This window comes from Bubalus kerabau, chromosome 1, assembly GCF_029407905.1.
Source record: "Bubalus kerabau isolate K-KA32 ecotype Philippines breed swamp buffalo chromosome 1, PCC_UOA_SB_1v2, whole genome shotgun sequence".
Lineage (NCBI taxonomy): Eukaryota > Metazoa > Chordata > Mammalia > Artiodactyla > Bovidae > Bubalus > Bubalus kerabau.
The window spans coordinates 10111504-10131251 of NC_073624.1; the positions used below are offsets into that span (position 1 = coordinate 10111504).

Sequence of the window (19748 nt, forward strand, 5' to 3'; positions counted from 1 at the left end):
AGGCCAGCACATCCCACGGCCACAGGCAGTCTGCTCTCACTGCAGCTTCACCGAGGTGATGGCGGCACTTTGCTTGCTGGACAGACCTTGGGTTAGGCCTTGACTCAAGTCACACGATGGCTCGTTCATGGAGCTTCTGTCTGGCTGCGCGATGCTGCCTAAAGAGGGCCCTCTTGGAGCCAGCTTCCACCCCGCAGGAATTATCTCAGCACCCCTGCCTGGGTCGGGTTCCAGGCCCTCCAACTCGTCCTCCAGACCTGAAGGCACCAGGAGAGGACCCTCCCCCTCCTTGACATCAGCCAGGCCTGTGCTTGGTGCCAGGGGGCAGGACAGAGCATGCCCCACCTCAGGGAGCCCCCGGGCATTAGGTGTTCACTGTGAGAGGAGGCTGTGGCCTCCAGGGTGTGGGGGGACAGGGGACACGGCCAGCCCAGGAAGTGGCCTAGAGGAGGGTCCATGGAGCTCCGGGAAGAGGAGGGTTGTCAGCCAGCAGCTGCTGGGACCTCTCTTCCCGACCTCTGGGGCCCCATGTCCCTTCTCTGGTTTTCCCTGAGATAAGGGCCAGTTCAGGGCTGGCCTCTGCCCGGGGGGTGGGGTGTCATGAGGTCTGGGGGTGGGGCAGAGTGGGCGCAGGTCCTCACTTCTCCTCCAGAGAGGGTCACGTCCTTCTTCAGGGGATGTTTATCCCCCATCCAGGGTCTTCAGGCTACCAGGGGCTATGGGAGGTATCTGAGAAGTCGCCTAGTTTATCCTCTCCAGGGGGCAGAAGCCCCCACCTCTGTAGTCCCCTGCTTGTGCACCCCTGGCCTGACTGAAGGGTGCTTAGTGGTTTCCTCGTCCCATGAGGTGCAGCCTGCCCCGGGACACTGTCTGTTCTCACGGGACAGGGCTGGTCCTTCTATTCTGTGACAGATGGGGTGGATCTAGATGTATAAGCTTTTACACTTTCGGGGCCCATCATTAAAGGAAAAAACACAAATTACAAATATAAAATTAAGTACCAAGCCATGGGGCCGCTGAAGGGGATTTCTGCCTGTGTGGGAAGTTGCAGAGGAGGGTCCCAGGAGCCCCGGCTCAGTCGGTGCCCCCTCCCAGCCCCAGTTCCTGTGCCAGGCCCTCTGTCAGGGCAGCCCTTGCATCTTCTCCCCACCTCCGCCCTCCTCATTCCTAGGCAAGTCCATGGCCTACATGCGTGGTGTGTACTTTCGCATGAAGGATGAAGTTTTCCGGGGCTCTCGGCCCTACGAGTCGGGGCCCCTGGAGGAGTTCCTGAAGCGGGAGTTTGGAGAGCACACCAAGATGACGGACGTCAAGAAGCCCAAGTAAGCCTCCCGGGTGGGACGTGGATGGCTTTGGTGCCAGCCATGCACCCCTTTTGGCCCTTCCTGGGGCAGAAGCCTCCCTGCCCTGGTCTGATAAAAGCTGAGCGGGGAGGGGTGGGGGGTGCTGGGGAACACAGGTGCAGAACACCTTCCGCCCATGTCTGGTGTTTTTCCATCCACACAGCACATCCCTGGGTCAGAGCCGGTTGATTCTCGTCCATCACACACATACTTGCTGAGCATGGCTCTGCGTGCGTGTGTGTGTGTGTGTGTGTGATGTGGTGATGCAGCCATCAGGTGGGAAGGCTTATGATCTGATTGGGAGATAACTGACCTAAAAAAATGGCAACCATGCGAAGTACCATGTGCTTAAGAGGTTCCAGAAGAACCTTCAGTACCTCCACTTCTTTGTAGTATTTATTTTCCATCCTGGAATTACTTGATTTTCTGCTTCATGCCACGTTTGCCTGCCAGACTGTGAGCTCCCTGAAGCAGGAATGTGACTGTCATGTTTTTCTGTAGCCCCAGCATTTAGCACAATGCCTGCCCCAGAGCAGGCCCCTGAAAAGTGTTCAGCGACTGAGTCTCTGTGGGACCAAGAAGGGGAGAAGGGACTGTGGACAAAGTGGTCAGGGAGGGCTTCCTGGAGGAAGTGAGGTGTGAGCAAGCTCTGGAGGGTTAGGAGGATTTCTTTTCATAATAAAGCTTTTTTTTTTTTTTTCCCATTTAAGAATAATGCATAGTTTTTTAAGAAAATTTGGAAGATACAGAAAGTAAAAAGAACAGGAAATATATCATCCATGATTTATTAAGTGAAAGATAATGTTTTGAAAAATGTTTTCTGTATATTTTATCCTAGACATTTTTTTTCTATTTTATGGTGAAATAGAACATTTAGAAAAGTACATTAAAAAGTTCTGTGAATAAATCTAAAGCAGACACCCATGTATGACCACCAGCCAAGGCCAAAATGTGTGCCCTGCCCCCATCACAGCTCCTTCTCCCCACCGCCCACGAGAGTAACTGCTATCTTGACTGGTGTGAACTGGATTTCCCAGATCTTCTATCTAGTTCCGGCACCTGAATGCAGGCTCCAGCATGGTTCAGTCCTGCCTGTCTCTGGGTTTGGATGGAATCATTTTGCGTTTTATCCTTCCTTTCCTCAATGCCACATTGGTCAGCCTGGTGCCTGCTGTTGGGTGAAGCTCTGTGCTTCATTCATTCTCATTGCTCATGTGACTACACCCCCATGGTTTATTTCTCCAAACACCTTTGATGGGCCCTTGGGTTCTTTCCTGTTTGGACCTCTTGAGTCTTCAGTGGACATTTTGGGCCTCGTTTTCTGACCCTGTGGGGCACATGCCTAGGAGTAGAGCTGCCAAGTCTTGGAGGAGGCATGGCCTCAACCCTTTGATTCTACCCCGTGGTTTTTCAAAGTGTTGGTTTCTGTTTCCACTCCCCTTAGGCATGTTTGAGAGTACCTGGTGCTCTACATGGGCTTGCCAGGTGGCGCCACTGGTAAAGAACCTGCTTGCCGATGCAGGAGACCTAAGAGACTTGGGTTCAAAATTCTGGGTTGGGAAGATCCCCTGGAGGAGGGCATGGTAACCTACTCCAGTATTCTTGTCTGGAGAATACCATGGACAGAGGAGCCTGGTGGGCTACTCCATAGGGTCGCGAACTGAAGTGACTTAGCATGCATGCATGGTGCTCTGCATTCTTGCTAACAATGATGATTGTCAAAGCAATTTATCTTTGTAACATTTATATCTTTATAAAGTGGGGGAGGCTATAAGGTGCTGTCTCTGTTGGTTTGAATTTTCATTTTTCTGATTAACTAGTGATGTTGAACACCTTTTCATATGTTTAAAGGCCATCTGGATTTCTTCTTTTGTAAAGTTCCTGTTCAAGTGTTTTACTCATTTTTGGCACAGTTGAGTTGGGTGATTTGGGGGTTGTGAGGCTTCCTAATTATCTTTTTTATATTTTGAAACCTAGGCCTTTGATGGATACATGGATTTGGAATCTCCCATTCTAGGTTTGTCTTTTCACTCTCCTTACAGTGTTTTGTTGATCAACAGATGTTCTTAAAGCAGTAGAATTTATAAATATTTTACTTTTTATGACTTGTGCTTTTCCTATCCATTCAATAACCCTTTCTAACTGGAAGCAGGAAGTTTGTCTCCTGTGTCTAGTCGTGAAGCTCCCTCGTTCTGCCTTTTATCAATCAAAGTCTTTTATTAACTTAGGTCTTTTAGCAACCTGGAATTGATTTTTATATCAGGAGAGATCCAATTTCTTGTTTTCCACATGAACAAACAGTTTCCCCCAGCCTCATTGGTGAAAAGTCTGTCTTTCCCTCCATGTTGCAGGCCTTGATCCTTCTTGGGTCTGTTTTTGACCACGGAGTCCTAATTGTACAGCAAGTTTATAGCAGGGCTTCCCACCTTGTCCTTCTTCAGGGCTATTCTTGGAGGCTCTTTAGAGAAGTGGTTAAGAGCATGGACTCTGATGTTTCCTTTTCTCAAAAATGGAAATAATATACCACCTGCTTCCCAGGGTTTTCATGAAAAGTAAAAACGTTATGTTTATGAGAAAAGCACCTCGCACGTAGAAGTGCTGTGTAGCATACAGGTTACTTGTTGCTATTTGCACTTCCATAGAAACTATATCAATGGAATCAGACTGTCAAATTCTACAGAAAAGCAAATCCTGTTGGGATTTTTATTGTGATTACATGAGTCTGTATGATTACTCTTTTACTGAAGTATATTTGTGGCTTCCCTGGTGGCTCAGATGGTAAAGAATCCGCCTGCAATGTGGGAGATCCAGGTTCAATCCCTGGGTCGGGGAGATCCCCTGGAGAAGGGAATGGCAGCCCACTCCAGTATTCTTGCCCGGAGAATCCCTCAGACAGAGAAGCCTGGCGGGCTACAGTCCACGGGGTCGCAGAGAGTCAGGACTGAAAGGCTACACCACGACTGCTGCTAAACCTGCTTTACAGTGTTCCGTTAGTTTCTGGTATTCAGCAAAGGGACTCAGCTATACACGCCCACCCACACGCACTCTTCCATTATGGTTTATTTCAGGACATTGAGCATAGCTCCCTGTGCTATACAGTGGGATCCTGTCGCTTATTTTAGATATAATGATTTGTTGTAAACTTATTTAGGGGAGAATTGACACATTAAAACACTGAGTCTTCCAATTAGAGAATATAGGAAAACATTCCATTTGTTTTTAGTTTCTTAGTACAGTTTTAAAATTTTATCTATAGCAATCTTACGCATGTGTTATCCTTAGGTACCTGCATATATTTTGTGCTACTGTAAATTATGCATTTTTAAACATTTCATTTTCTAATTGTGACTTGCATTTAGAAATACCATTTATTTTTAAAATTTTAATTGTGGCGAGATACATATAACATAAAATTAACTCTTAAACATTTTTTCCCTTTAACCACTTTTTTTTTTTCTTTTTTTAGTTCCACCAGTTTATTACTACCAACCCATCACCCTCCACCCTCATGCACACATGCTCAGTCATGTAACCCCATGGACTGCAGCCCGCCAGGCTTCTCTGTCCATGGACTTTTCCAGACAAGAATACTGGAGTGGGTTGCCATTTCCTTCTCCACCTTTAACTACTTTTCAATTCAGTAGTGATAAGTATATTCACATTGTCCTGCAGCTACTCTCCTGAACTCTTTCTTCTTGTAAAACTGAAACTCTGTACCCATTAAAGAGCAGCTCCCCATTCCTCCCCTTCCCCAGCCCCCGTCATCTACCATTCTACTTCCTGTCTGCATGAGTTGACTCCTCTAAGTGCGTCATGTAAGTGGGACCATACAGTGTCTGCCTTTTTAAAACTGGCTTATTTCACTTAGCATAATATCCTCAAAGTTCATACATATTTCAGCATGTGACAGATTTTCCTTGTTTTTAAAGACTGAATAATATTTTGTTGCATTTATAGACCACATTTTCTTTATCCATTCATCTTTGATGGGTTCGTTTCCATCTATTAGCTGCTGTGAATAATGCTGCTGTGCACCTGGGTGTGTGTGTGAAAGTCGCTCAGTCGTAACCATATCTATCTCTGCTTTCACTTCCTGGTGCCTTTTACAGAGAGGATTCTTAGGGGCTCAAATCACTCAAATATGCTAACTTTTAAAAAGTATATATATAATATGTATTTATTTATTTGGCTGTGCTGGATCTTAGTTGTGGCACACAGGATCTTTTTTTTTTAGTTACGGCATGGGAATTCTTAGTTGCGACATGTGGGATCTAATTCCCTGACCTGGGATCAAACCTGGGCCCCCTGCATTGGGAGAGCAAACGGAGCCGTAGCCACTGGACCGCCAGGGAAGTGTCTCTATGCTCCTATTTCGTTAGGATTTTTGTATCCATGTTCATGAGTAAGATTGACCTGTTTATTCCCATTTTTAGGTTGCAGGGTTTTGATTTCAAGGGAGTATCTCTCTGTCTCTCTCTCTTTTTTTTTTTTTTTTCTGTTTTCCAGAAGAGTTCATATAATAGTGAGTTATTTCTTCCTTGAATATTTGGTAGAACTTACCTGTGAAATCATCTAGTACTGGAGTTTGGTTGGTAGGAAAATTTTTAATGGTGGAATCAATTTCTTTAATGTTTATAAGACTATTTACGGTTTCCAAATGTCTTTTTGAGTTAGTTTTAGTTAAGTTACATTTTTCTAGGAATATGTTCATTTCATATACATCTTCAAATTCGTTGGCATAGAGTTGTCCAAAAATTCTCTTATTATCTTTAATGCCTGCAGCATGTTGTTATGGCCCTCTTCATTCCTGATGATTAACACTTCCATTTTTCATGTTTTCAGTCTTGCTACTACCAGCTTTTTAATTGGATTAGTATTTCAAAAAAGTAACTTTGGGCTATTTATGGGTTCTCTATTATATATACATTTTCTGTTTCATTAATTTCTGTACATATATTTATTGCTTCTTGTACTTTTTAAAGTTTATTTGGCTGTTTTAGGGTTTTTTTTAACTTCTTGAAATAAGTGTCTTACTCATTGATTCTTTGGCCTTTTTTTCTCTTGTACTGTATAAGTATGCATATTATATGTGTGTGTGTTTGTAAATCTAAACATTTTCCTCCATAGAATTCCCTGGCAATCCAGTGGTTAGGGCTATACACTTCCACTGCAGGGGGCATGGGTTCAATCCCTGGTTGGGGAACTAAGATCCCATAAGCTGTGCTGCACAGCCAAAAACCAAAAAAAGAAATAAACATTTTCCTTCTTTAATTATATCCCATAAGTGCATTTAGAATATGATTATTCAGTTCAAAATATTTTCTAGTTTTTACTATTATTCTTTAACCATTGTGATTATTATTAATAAATGGCATTTCTCAGTTTCTAAACTTAGGAATTTACAAGTTATCTTTTTATTATTAATTGCTTTGTAGTCAGAGGACATGCTGTGTTTGATTTTGGTCCTTTTGGCCACGAATCAAGTAGTCCTTTTTAGAAGGCCACTTGATTCATGGCCTTCTACATTCAGCTTCTATAGATGTTCCATGAATAATTTAAAAGAATATGGATTCTTTATTTGTTGAATGCCAGTATCTATACATGTTGATTAAGTCATGCTGGCTGCTGCTGCTGCTAAGTCACTTCAGTCGTGTCCGACTCTGTGTGACCCCATAGACGGCAGCCCACCAGGCTTCCCTGTCCCTAGGATTCTCCAGGCAAGACACTGGAGTGGGTTGCCATTTCCTTCTCCAATGCATGAAAGTGAAAAGTGAAAGTGAAGTCGTTCAGTCATGTCTGACTCTTAGCGACCCCATGGACTGCAGCCTACCAGGCTCCTCCATCCATGGGATTTTCCAGGCAACAGTACTGGAGTGGGGTGCCATTGCCTTCTCCCATGCTGGCTAGGAACATTTATTTAAAAGTTTTAAATCTTCAGTTTCTGTATTAATGTTTCTGTCCATTTCTTCTGTCAGTTACTGAGAAAGATAATATCTTCCAGTCTGGGAATTTGTCTTTTGACTTTTCTGTCAACTTTTACATTAATATTTTGATACTGTGTGATTAAGTGCATATAAATTTAAAATTCTATGAATCTTTCTGGTGATTGAAGTAGCTTTCTTTATCTCTAAGAATGCTTTTTACCTTAAAGTTTATTTTGCCTGATGTTAGTTATACTAGGTTTCATGGTTATATTTGCATGGTATGTCTGGTATGGTATGCTTTAATTCAACCTTCTTGGTCATTATGTTTTAGATGTCTTTCTTGCAAGTAGCCTATATAGTTCGATTTGTTCTTTATCTTATCTATGCATTGTCTATTTATAGATTTTATTGCATAGTAATATATTTAAGTTATCTAATTAGTTGTCTGATTTAGCTGTTTGGTTTGACTATCAGAACCTTCATATAGTTAATCTAATAGTTTATATGATTGATCCATTTATATTGACATCAGATCAGATTAGATCTGTCGCTCAGTCGTGTCCGACTCTTTGTGACCCCATGAATCGCAGCACGCCAGGCCTCCCTGTCCATCACCAACTCCCGGAGTTAATCCAGACTCACGTCCATCGAGTCAGTGATGCCAATCCAGCCATCTCATCCTCTGTCGTCCCCTTCTCCTCCTGCCCCCAATCCCTCCCAGTGTCAGAGTCTTTTCCAATGAGTCAACTCTTCACATGAGGTGGCCAAAGTACTGGAGTTTCAGCTTTAGCATCATTCCTTCCAAAGAAATCCCAGGCTGATCTCCTTCAGAATGGACTGGTTGGATCTCCTTGCAGTCCAAGGGACTCTCAAGAGTCTTCTCCAACACCACAGTTCAAAAGCATCAATTCTTCGGCACTAGGCCTTCTTCACAGACCAACTCTCACATCCATACATGACCACAGGAAAAACCATAGCCTTGACTAGACAGACCTTTGTTGGCAGAGTAATGTCTCTGCTTTTGAATATGCTATCTAGGTTGGACATAACTTTCCTTCCAAGGAGTAAGTGTCTTTTAATTTCATGGCTGAAGTCACCATCTGCAGTGATTTTGGAGCCCAGAAAAATAAAGTCTGACACTGTTTCCACTGTTTCCCCAATCTATTTTCATCAAGAGGCTTTTTAGTTCCTCTTCACTTTCTGCCATAAGGGTGGTATCATCTGCATATCTGAGGTTATTGATATTTCTCCCAGCAATCTTGATTCCAGCTTGTGTTTCTTCCAGTCCAGCGTTTCTCATGATGTATTCTGCATAGAAGTTAAATAAACAGGGTGACAATATACAGCCTTGATGTACTCCTTTTCCTATTTGGAACCAGTCTGTTGTTCCATGTCCAGTTCTAACTGTTGCTTCCTGACCTGCATACAGATTTCTCAAGAGGCAGATCAGGTGGTCTGGTATTCCCATCTCTTTCAGAATTTTCCACAGTTTATTGTGATCCACACAGTCAAAGGCTTTGGCATAGTCAATAAAGCAGAAATAGATGTTTTTCTGGAACTCTCTTGCTTTTTCCATGATCCAGCGGATGTTGGCAATTTGATCTCTGGTTCCTCTGCCTTTTCTAAAACCAGCTTGAACATCAGGAAGTTCACGATTCACATATTGCTGAAGCCTGGCTTGGAGAATTTTGAGCATTACTTTAGTAGCGTGTGAGATGAGTGCAATTGTGCGGTACTTTGAGCATTCTTTGGCATTGCCTTTCTTTGGGATTGGAATGAAAACTGACCTTTTCCAGTCCTGTGGCCACTGCTGAGTTTTCCAAATTTGCTGGCATATTGAGTACAGCACTTTCACAGCATCATCTTGCAGGATTTGGAATAGCTCAACTGGAATTCCATCACCTCCACTAGCTTTGTTCGTAGTGATGCTTTCTAAGGCCCACTTCACTTCACATTCCAGGATGTCTGGCTCTAGGTCAGTGATCACACCATCGTGATTATCTGGGTCGTGAAGATCTTTTTTGTACAGTTCTTCTGTGTATTCTTGCCATCTCTTCTTAATATCTTCTGCTTCTGTTAGGTCCATACCATTTCTGTCCTTTATCGAGCCCGTCTTTGCATGAAATGTTCCTTTGGTATCTCTGATTTTCTTGAAGAGATCTCTAGTCTTTCCCAATTGTTGTTTTCCTTATATTGACATAATTACTCATATTTTGGAGATGACATATGCCATCCTATTTTGTTCTGTGTTTCTTGCCTTCTTTTGGATTTACTGAATAGTAAATCATTACCCTGCACCCCAATCTCAATAGTTTGAAATTTATGCACTCATTTCTGGTTTTTTTTTTTTTAGTGTGTAGTATAAAAGTCTAAATTTAATTGATACCATTACCCATACCCTCAGATAATCAAGTATTTTTAAATGTTTAATTCTATTTTCTTTCCCCTATCTTATTTATAATGACTTTTCTGTATTTTAAATCTATCTTTTTTAAAAAAATTTCACAAGATACTGTTTTTTGAAGTTGATGTTTATTTATATTTATCTAGTGGTACACTCCCCACTCCAGTACTCTTGCCTGGAAAATCCCATGGACGGAGGAGCCTGGTAGGCTGCAGTCCATGGGGTCGCAAAGAGTCAGACACAACTGAGCGACTTCACTTTCCCTTTTCACTTTCATGCATTGGAGAAGGAAATGGCAACCCACTCCAGTGTTCTTGCCTGGAGAATCCCAGGGACGGGGGAGCCTGGTGGGCTGCCGTCTGTAGGGTCGCACAGAGTCGGACACGACTGGAGTGACTTAGCAGCAGCAGCAGCAGCAGTGCACTGGTGAACTTGACCTCTTAGCAGGAAAACCCTGGATTGTACTGCTTGCTAATTCCCATGGTGAAAATACTCCCACTATGGCTGATTTCAGGCCACCAACATTTTAACAACCAGCCCATGAGATTTAGCAATAGGTTCTCACAAGCCAGTATGAGCTGGCTTCAGCACACCGTTGGGTATGTATGTGTGTATGTGTATGAGTGTGGGTATCTGTGTGTATATATGTGTATCACATCTTTGCTTTACAGTCTTTCCTGCAACCACCTTCCTTCTGCCTAAAGTACATTCTTTTGTTTTTCCCATAGAGATGGTCTGCTGGAAGTGAATTCTCCACTAGCAGAGTTGTTTGAAAATAGGTGTTTTTCATCCTCACCGTTTAAAACTAATTTTATTTCACCCTCATCAATTGAACATTCTTTCCTTTCTCTCTTATTCTTGTTGAGTATAGAATTCTAGGCTGGTGGTTTTCTTGAAGAACATGAAAGATAGCATTCTATATCTTTTAGCATCCATTGTTGCACTGGTGAAGTCAATTTCAGTTTAACTCTTGCTCCTTTGAAAGTAAGTAGTCTTTTTCCTTTGGGTGCTATTATTTATGTGTTTATTCGTTTTTGGTGCTCTACAGTTGTACTATGCTGTATCTAGATATGAATTCCTTCTAATTTATCCTGCATTGGATTTCTTGGCCTTCTTGAATCTTTGGATTGCTGTCTTTCCTCAGTTCTGGAAGCCTGAGTCATTATCTGCTCAACCTTGCCTCTGCCTAAATTTCTCTTGCCTCTCCTACTGGAACTCCAATTAAACATGTTAGAGCTTTTCTGTCTTTCATGTCTTTTAACTTCTTCTATATATTCTTTCATTTTATCTGTGTTGGCTTCTGGTTAATTTCTTCTTACCTATTTTCCAATTCACTAATTCTCTCTTTAACATTACCTGATTTTCCATTTAAATAATTCAAGTATTTATTTATTTAAATTTCTAGAAGTACTCTTTGGTTTATCTTCAAATCTTATAGGCCATTACTTTTGGTTTTCTGTTCTCTGAAAATATTATCAAGCTTGTCTTTGATGTCTTTCAACGTTATAAGCATAGCTGATTTATAATCTTTGTCTCAGGATTGAAATAACTGCTGTCTATATAAGTAGTTTTGCTGTCTGTGTTGGTTTATGCTTATTCTCATCCATGGTGTTTTATTTCATGATGTTCCCCCTCTTCATCATTTTTGAAACTGTGTGGTATTCCTTAATGTTGAGATATAATATATGCAGATTCTATGGAGCTTAGAATGAGGGTATCTTCTCTCTTATGTGGTATCTTCCAGGTACCCATGTACAGTACCATCTAGGGCCACTGTAACTAAATCTTTGGCATGAAGGTTTTGGAACTCCCCCCTCCCCCAGGTGGTGTGAATTTAGTCTACAGATCTGCAGGAGGATTCGTTTGTGGTTATACATTTTCAGGGATTTTTTTTCTCCTTCCTTTGTTCAATGCCAGGCAACTTTACTCACAGCTTCCAGGAGTGGGAAGGAGGCAGGTTTATTTTTGGTTTACCCTTATCCAGGTGGGTAGTCCTTTGGGGTTACAATCTAATGTGGGGAGGGTCTTCCATTAGATCCCTAACCTTTGGTGAACCCTGGATTTTGACTTCTGTCCATTTGGCCCAGTGAGACCATCAGCAGTTCAATTGAAGTTCAGATTGACAGTTTGGTGTCTGCCTTCAGGTCAAAGCTGGGTTTGTGCTCCTTTTACCTCTCTGGGTTTTTGCTTATCCTTAGTTTATCCTGGTCTTACCTTTCTACCTTGTCAGATCTTCTATGCTTTTAAGATTTAATTTTTTTTTTAAATTTTTCCAACATTAGTTTTTTGTTCAGTGGGAGAAACGTTCGAATAACCTTTCCACAAGATTCTTCAAAGTGGAAAACTAATCTTATTTTCCTATGCAGAGTTTTTTTGTTCCCTTTTCTTTATATTTTTCAGTGTAACAAATACATTTCGGTGTTAAGACTGAACTCCTTGGTAGCCATTTGAAATGGCTGCAAAGCATTCCATTGTTTAGACACTCCCTCCTGTTCTTTCCATGTAGGCCGCTCATTTTTCACTGTAATAAATTACTCCGCATGAATAGCCTTAAACAAAAAGCTTTCATTGTAACAAAGATTATTCTTTTAGGCTAAATTTTCCAGAATGGAATTCCCAAGTCAAAGAGCCAGGACATCTGTAAAGGTCTGAATGCATACTAGTTTCCGGGGGGTTGTGGTAGTCTACACTCCCCTCGGTATCTAAGAATGTCTGTCTCTTGAGACAGTTAGGAGTCTTCTTGAACAGACTGCAGACTCGCATGGTAGAACACTGATGAAGTATCAGAGATGACACGCTGAAAATTCTCCCCTGACTCCAGTCTGGGAGTTGCAGCCCCCAAGCAGTCCCGTGCCCCAGAGGCCGCTCACTGTTACACGGGTCCTTCCAGAGTTACTGTCTGACCCTCTAGAGGTGGAAAGGGAGCAAATAGGTACATGGGGTCTTTTGGGCTTTGTTTTTAAACAAGTAGCGGCGTATTACACGTGGGCTTCACAGGTGGTGCTAGTTGTAAGGAAGCTGCCTGCCAGTGCACGAGGCGCGGGTTTGATCCCTGGGTCGGGAAGGTCCCCTGGAGGAGGGCATGGCAACCCACTCCAGTATTCTTACCTGGAGAATTCCAGGGACAGAGGAGCCTGGCGGGCTGCAGTCCATGGGGTCACAGAGTTGGACACCACTGAAGCCATTTAGCACACACGCACACACATACACACACCATCCTGAACCTTGCTTTTTCCACTTAAACATAAATCTTGGTGCTGACAGCCGTTCTCCAGCAACACAGACCCACTGAACCTCGGTGTATCGAACCCTTCTGCTGATGGACATTTAGTTGTTTGCAGTCATTTGCTTTAAGGTCATTAATAGCCTAGTGTGTGCCCATCTCCCACATGTGTGCGAGCATCTTAGGATGGGTTCCCAGAAGTGGAAACGCTGGGTTTCAGGATTAGTGCGTGGGCAGTTTGGATAAGGATTGCCAAGGGTAGATTGTCAAGGATGGGTGGGTTGGTGGCTTCAGCGTCCTGCTCCTTGTTTCTCCAGGGTGATGCTCACAGGGACGCTGTCCGACCGGCAGCCAGCTGAACTGCATCTCTTCCGGAATTATGAGGCTCCAGAGTGTGTTCGGGAGCCTCGATTCAGCCAGAACACTAACCTCAAGCCTCCAACGCATCCCTCAGGTGAAAACCATGTTTGATGCATCTGGGGGAAGTGATTGGCCTGAGAGGCTGCAAGGTGGTGGGTGGGAGACGCAGCCTGGCTGCCAGGCACCCCCAGCCCACCGCCATCCCGCCCATTGCCCTGGTTTGCCCTCCTGAGTGTATCAGCTGAGGGCAGGCAGAGCCGGAGAGCCATCAGGCTTCAGGCGGGCTGCACCCCACCTTCCGCCAAGCATGGCCTGTCCGTCCTGTTTCTGAAGCGTCCCCAGCCTCTCCATCTTCACACAGCATCACGTGTACACACACACACACACACACACACACACACACACACACACCCTGCGATCTAAAATGCAACACACACACACACACCCTGAGATCTGAAATGCAACATCTCTTGTGCTGCTGAACCCTCTCCTCCCCCACCCCCAGAGCAGCTGGTGTGGCGGGCAGCCCGAAGCAGTGGGGCAGCCCCCACCTACTTCCGGCCCAATGGGCGCTTCCTGGATGGCGGGCTGCTGGCCAACAACCCCACGCTGGACGCCATGACCGAGATCCATGAGTACAACCAGGACTTGATCCGCAAGGTGAGAGCCACCGCAGGTTGGGGGAGCTGGATGTGACCACCCATGGCAGTTTGTTTCTGCAAATCTTACTACGGACTGACTCCTGGGAGAGCAAATGTCTTTTATTCATGTGATCATTCATCTGTGCCCTTGACAGCAATTTTATCTCACTCTTGAACCTGCTTGGTGTCTGCCCAAAGCACTGTGCTAAGAGGGATTCTGAGGTGCAGTCCAGACCAGGTGGTGAAGGTTGTTAATGATCAGTTAACAGCATCTGCTGTTTGTGGGGAGGACAGCATGCAGACCAGTCCCTGCCAGTCACAGGCCTGGCCACACTGCCCGGCCTGGAGACACACGCTTGCCCTTGGGGTGCTCACATTTAGGGAAGACAGTCCCTAAACAAGCACACGCCATCCAAGTGTTTCAAATGCTTGTGACAGAGATTGGTGCAGGACCCAGGAGCATCCCCCGCCCCCAGAGGCCTGGGGGCTCAGAAAGGGCTCACGGAGGAAGGAAGCCCATCCCAAGGCCTTTGGAGAGGAGACAGTGCAGAGTCAGTGATCCGGAGGAAAAGAAGCGGCCCTGAGCCCAAGGAGCTTAGTGCAGAGGCGGGCAAGGCCCACGCATGTTAGGAGAGGCAGTGTGGGGCCTGGCTCTGCCCATGCTTCACTTCAGCCACTGCCTGGGGACTGTTGTGAGGCTTCCACGGGCTCTTATCTGCAAAGGGTTTAGGACAGTGCCTGACCGTGAGTGTCCTATATCTCTACTGGCTGTGGTTGTCACTGCGGTCAGCACCAAGCCCCTGAGGCAGCCCCAAGCTGCAGAGAGACGAGTGCCCTCTAGAGGCCAAATGAAAAAGGGCAGGGAGAGAGGGAATCGCTGAGAGACTGTGAGATGGGGAAGGGTCCTCAGATGGCACCTGTCTTGGTAGATGAGGAGCCTGGGTAGGTGGGTCACGAAGGTCGCCCAGAAGATAGGCAGCAGAACTTGTTCCGAAGCAAAGGAGAGGAGGAGCAAAGGAGAAGCAAAGCAAAGGAGAAGCTGTGCTTCTGCCATCAGAGTTCTGTCCCCCATCCTCTACCCCGGGTGTCCCCATCTGTGGAAAGGTCCACCAAGGGGAAGGCCCGCTCTGACCTGTCCTGCTCCCACAGGGTCAGGACAGCAAGGTGAAGAAGCTGTCCGTTGTCGTCTCCTTGGGGACAGGGAGGTCCCCGCAGGTGCCTGTGACCTGTGTGGACGTCTTCCGACCCAGCAACCCCTGGGAACTGGCCAAGACTGTGTTTGGGGCCAAGGAACTGGGCAGGATGGTGGTGGACTGTGTGAGTATGGCCTCTCCCCAGCCCACTCCCCTCGGGGTCTCGGCCCCAGGATGAGGCTTCCTGTGGGAACCCTGGGTGTCAGGGAGATGGCAGGGCTCTGTGGACCCTCCTTAGCCAGCTCAGAGGAGGGGGGATCCCCAGTACAGAGTCTCAGTGCTGGCAGGACCCTCGGTGACCACCTGCAGCAGGGTTTTCAGTTATTGTTTAGCTGAGGATTCTTTCCTTCACGCACGGCCCATGTGGAAGCCCAAAATGTCAGATGGACAAAAGCTAACGGGGCCGGGAGATGGAGGCCTGTCCACTCAGCCCCTCCACGCTCACCAACCCTAGACCCTGCTGAGCCACCTGTCCCGGCCACAGCCCATGCCCCTCTGATTGCGTAGCTGGGACAGGCGCTGCTGCACAGAGCAGTGGGATTTGTCCAGTCACCCTGCTGATTGGGAGTTAAGCCACCCTGGAACCTGGGGAGCCCAGGCAGGGGCTGTGGGCGCCGCATGGGCTGAGCACTCACAGGGGCCTCTTCTCACCAGTGCACGGATCCGGATGGGCGGGCCGTGGACCGGGCCCGGGCCTGGTGCGAGATGGTTGGCATCCAGTACTTCAGGTGAGGGCTCGGCCGGCCCCAGCCCCCAGGCTGGACTGTCCCTTTCCCCAAGAGGCTGCTCTGTGTCCCAAGCCCACCCCAGTCTTGTCCCCCGACCTGGGCCAAGTGTCCTGGGGTCATGACCCCTCCTCCTTGCCCTGGACAGATTGAACCCCCAGCTGGGGACAGACATCATGCTAGATGAGGTCAATGACACAGTGCTGGTCAACGCCCTCTGGGAGACTGAGGTTTACATCTACGAGCATCGGGAGCAGTTCCAGAAGCTCGTCCAGCTGCTGCTCTCGCCGTGAGGCTGCCAGGCCCCCAAATCCCCCCTCCCCCAGCTCCCCCTACCACCACCACGCCGCTGCTGGGCAGAGCCAGGCCCAGGCAGCTCTGGGTCCACAGACCCGGCCTGGGGGTGCCGGGCTTCCGGCCTGAGGCTGGTCCTCTGGCCTCTGTCCCCCTCGGTCCTTACCTCCTGGCACTTTGTGTCACTCCAGGTTTAGAAAGCCTCGAGCCTCACTCTGGCCACTCCCTAACCGCCAAGGACAGCCCTCGGGCCCCTTGCCCTGGAGGGTCAAGCACTAAGGGTGCCGGGGCCTGTGCCCAGCCCTGGCCTCCCCAAGGGCCCCAGGCTCCTCCTGGTCCCTGGGGCTGCACAACCCTTTCCACCCTCGGCCCTCTCCCCTGGGGTGGGGCTCAAGAAACAGGCCATCACTGCCCCTTCAGGAGGGAACCCCGGAGTTGGGTGTCCCATTCGACTTTGCCCCTCTGCACACCCCAGCCATTCTCCCGCTCAGAGCCACCCCACCCATGAGCTCTCCGCTGCTCTCAAAGGTCGCTCCTGTGACTTCAGTTATTCCTCCCGCCAGGAAGTGATTTATGTGTAGAGCGGGCTCCAGGGGACAGCCCCTAAGCGTGAAATAAACGGTTTGATTCCCGTTGGCCTGTGTTGTGTGTGTGAGTGTGGTGTGAGTGCCCCCCACCCACCAGCCCCCCTCAGCCTTGACCGTCAAACGCCTGGGTCCACGCTGGAAGGACGGAAGCTCTGTTTCCCAGGCTCCCCAGGGCAGGGACACCTCTTCCCTTTAAGTCTCCCCCAAACCGGCCTGGAGGGTGTTCAGAGGCGGCAGCCAGGCCCGCCTGGCCCACAGTGGAGGGCAAGGGAGAGCCCCACTTGCTAGAAGAGGGACTGAGACCCAGAGAGGGCAAGGTGCTCGGGCACCGTCACACAGCGAGTGAGCAGCTGTGCCCTCAGGCCTGTGTTACTCCCAGGTTCATGCCGCCCCGTCTCCAGCATGTGGAGGAAGGGGGGTACGGGCGGCAGCAGAGGTGGGAGCTTCAGCCCTTGGGGTGCAAGTCTGAGGGGCTCAGGGAAGAGAAGGGGCTGAGAACAGTGAAGAGATGTGGGTGTGTTCCACCCGCAGGGAGGGGCTGTCAGGGAGGGTCCAGGGTGGTCACTGCACAGCTCAAACCCAGTAGGGTGAGCCCTGCCCAGTGTAGGCAGGTGGGAGGGCGGGGGGCCCCACGTGAGCAGGGGTCCCTGCTGGCCCGGGCAAGGCTCTTCCTGCAGGCGGTGACCTGGGAGAGTGACCATCCACGGGTGCCCACTGGTCCGCGGCTCAGGGGTAAATAATTGAAGGGCAGGTCACATGAACCCACCCGCGTCACAGGATGCCTTCCCCGCCGGGTCTGGTTACACCCCAGATCGCATTCTGACATCCCTGGCTGGTGAATAATTAAGCTGCCACCTCCTCCTCTGCCGGCCCTCCCTTGCTGGGTCCCGCTCTGCTGCCTCCTTCACTGCCCGCTGAGCAGTGGCCATCGGAGGGTACCAACCCCCAGCACTCCCAGCCCTGCCAACGCCTCCTGCTCAGTGCCTGGGCACGCCCGCTCCATGGCCCCCGAGATGGACCAGTTCTACAGATCCACCATGGCCATCTACAAGGTGAGTGCATGCCCGGTGCGGGCCCCCTCCCAGGGCTCGAAGTTCAGCCAGCTCTGGAAGACAGAGCGTGAGCAGGGCGGCAGCTTGTTCTGGGAAAGAAGGCCCAGACCAGGCTGGGCTGAGCTGTGGGTCTGGGGGTGGGGACCCCTGAGGGCAGCTGGCCACTCCAGCCCCAACCTGAGCCTCCCAGAACAGGGGTTCATCCTGTGAGTGACAGGCCTGCTGAGATAGCACTCAATCGGAGCCCCCAATTCCCAAACCCTGGACGCAGCAGGACAGGACCCAGGGTGGCCTAAGTTGGGAGCAAGGGACCCAGCCACCTGGACCCCCAGGGTGGAGGAGTCTCTCTCTTTGTCTCTTTCTGTCTGGGTCTCCCTGTCTCTGCCTCTCCTCTCTCTCTCTGGTTTCCAAGCCTCACACTCCAACTTCCTACCCCACTCCAGAGGGGTTGCTGTGGTCTCCATAGGCATTTATTGAGCACCTCTTGTGTACAGGACCCTTGCAATGTGTAAACCTCACAACACACCACCAGTGGAGTAGGAAATAATCCATTTGACAGATAAGAAAAATGAGGCCAGAGAGGTGAAACACTCTGCTCAAAGTCATCAAGGGAGGAAGAGGGCATGCTGGGCTTTGAATCAAGACCCAAGTCTTAAGTTCATCACCCAGGGCGCTCTCCACTGGCCATGTGGTGGCCCAGCCATATGGCCCAGGTATGACCCAGCCATAGCCTGGCTCCCGAGGGGCTCTACTCTGAGCAGGGTAAGCTCTGCCCCTGCCCCAGAGGTGGCTGTCAGCAGCCCACAGGTCCTGGACTCAGGGCAGGTTGAGCCATGCCCAGCTGGGGGCTGTGACAGACTGTAGGCTTCAGCCCAGTGGGAGGAGAACCTTCTAGACGCAAGTGCCCACTGGGCAGGTGGTGAGCGGGAGATGGCCAAGGGGACGCTGGCCTGCATCTCTGAGGCCCTTGCAGCCGAGAGCCAGGATTCTGGGTGACTTCAGGGTTCTGAGTGGGCTCCCCCAAGTCAGGCTTCTCATTGGAGCTGAGGGGCACCCTGATCCTGAGGCCCATCCTTCATTCCATCTTCTGTTCCCCTCTTCCACCCTCTCTCGTCCTGCTCTCCAACTCCAGAGCATCCTGGAGCAGTTCAACCCAGCCCTGGAGAACCTGGTGTACCTGGGGAACAACTACCTCCGGGCCTTCCACGGTGAGTGCCCAGCCCCACCCATGTAATCGCACCCTCCACTGTAACATACACACCCCAGTGATCCTCGTCCCTGCACACTCCCACGCATCACGGTCACCCTCACGCCCTGAGACCCCTCACACACCTTCATGTGCCCCCTAGATGCTCCCAGAGATGCAGCGTCCGGTCCTGTGGGCTCACAGAACCCCAACCACACACACTTCTACACGTCACCCCAGTGCCAGCTGTTGAGCCCACTGCCATACTCAGACCACCTTGGCACCCCCAGTCTGACACCCTGACTGGCCCCCCATCCACCCACCTACAGCCAAACCTCGCCCCTCACTCAGCACCTGTGCAAAGAGCTCCCATCCCCACCATTTCCCGACATCCCCGCCCCCACCCCCAGCGCTAATCAGCAGAGGGTTGTGAGCTCTGGAGCAGATGGACAAGCCAGGGACACACCCAGGGCTGAGCGTCACCCAACCCCTCCCTGCTTTTTAGGACTTCAAAGTCCTTGCACCAGCGACCTGAACCCATACCACCCCACCCCCACTTTGAGCCTCTACACCTGAGCCTCCCAACACCCCTGCCCACACCCGCCTTCTGACACACACAGATGCCTGCACCCCCACCCACGACAGACGGGCCAAGGTCCTGCCCCCCAGGGAGAGCCCCCCCGCGCCCCCCACCCCTGCTGCTTCTCCTGTGGCCAACACTACTCCACACACACACATGCGGCCCAGGCACCCCTTCCCTCTTCCACCCCCGCCTCGCCCGGAGCCCCCCACACTCTCCTGACCAAAGGAGAGCCC

At 48.9% G+C, this 19748-nt stretch overlaps 2 protein-coding genes across 6 annotated transcripts in view; both read left to right on the forward strand.

Moving 5' to 3' along the window:
- PLA2G6 (phospholipase A2 group VI) overlaps positions 1-16739 on the forward strand; it is a 60405-nt gene extending 43666 nt beyond the window's left edge. For all 5 annotated transcript variants that reach the window (XM_055566997.1, XM_055566988.1, XM_055567006.1 and 2 more), the window contains 6 exons: positions 1172-1322; positions 13212-13348; positions 13760-13914; positions 15045-15212; positions 15743-15816; positions 15962-16739. In XM_055566997.1, coding sequence (XP_055422972.1) covers positions 1172-1322; positions 13212-13348; positions 13760-13914; positions 15045-15212; positions 15743-15816; positions 15962-16106 — 830 coding nt within the window. In that variant the 3' untranslated portion in view covers positions 16107-16739. The remainder of the gene's footprint in view (positions 1-1171; positions 1323-13211; positions 13349-13759; positions 13915-15044; positions 15213-15742; positions 15817-15961) is intronic.
- A 786-nt stretch (positions 16740-17525) lies between these two features.
- The window catches only part of BAIAP2L2 (BAR/IMD domain containing adaptor protein 2 like 2), a 30851-nt gene continuing 28628 nt past the window's right edge, over positions 17526-19748 (forward strand). The window contains exons 1-2 of the mRNA XM_055567013.1: positions 17526-17746; positions 18879-18954. Of these exons, the coding sequence (XP_055422988.1) occupies positions 17696-17746; positions 18879-18954 (127 nt within the window). The 5' untranslated portion in view covers positions 17526-17695. The remainder of the gene's footprint in view (positions 17747-18878; positions 18955-19748) is intronic.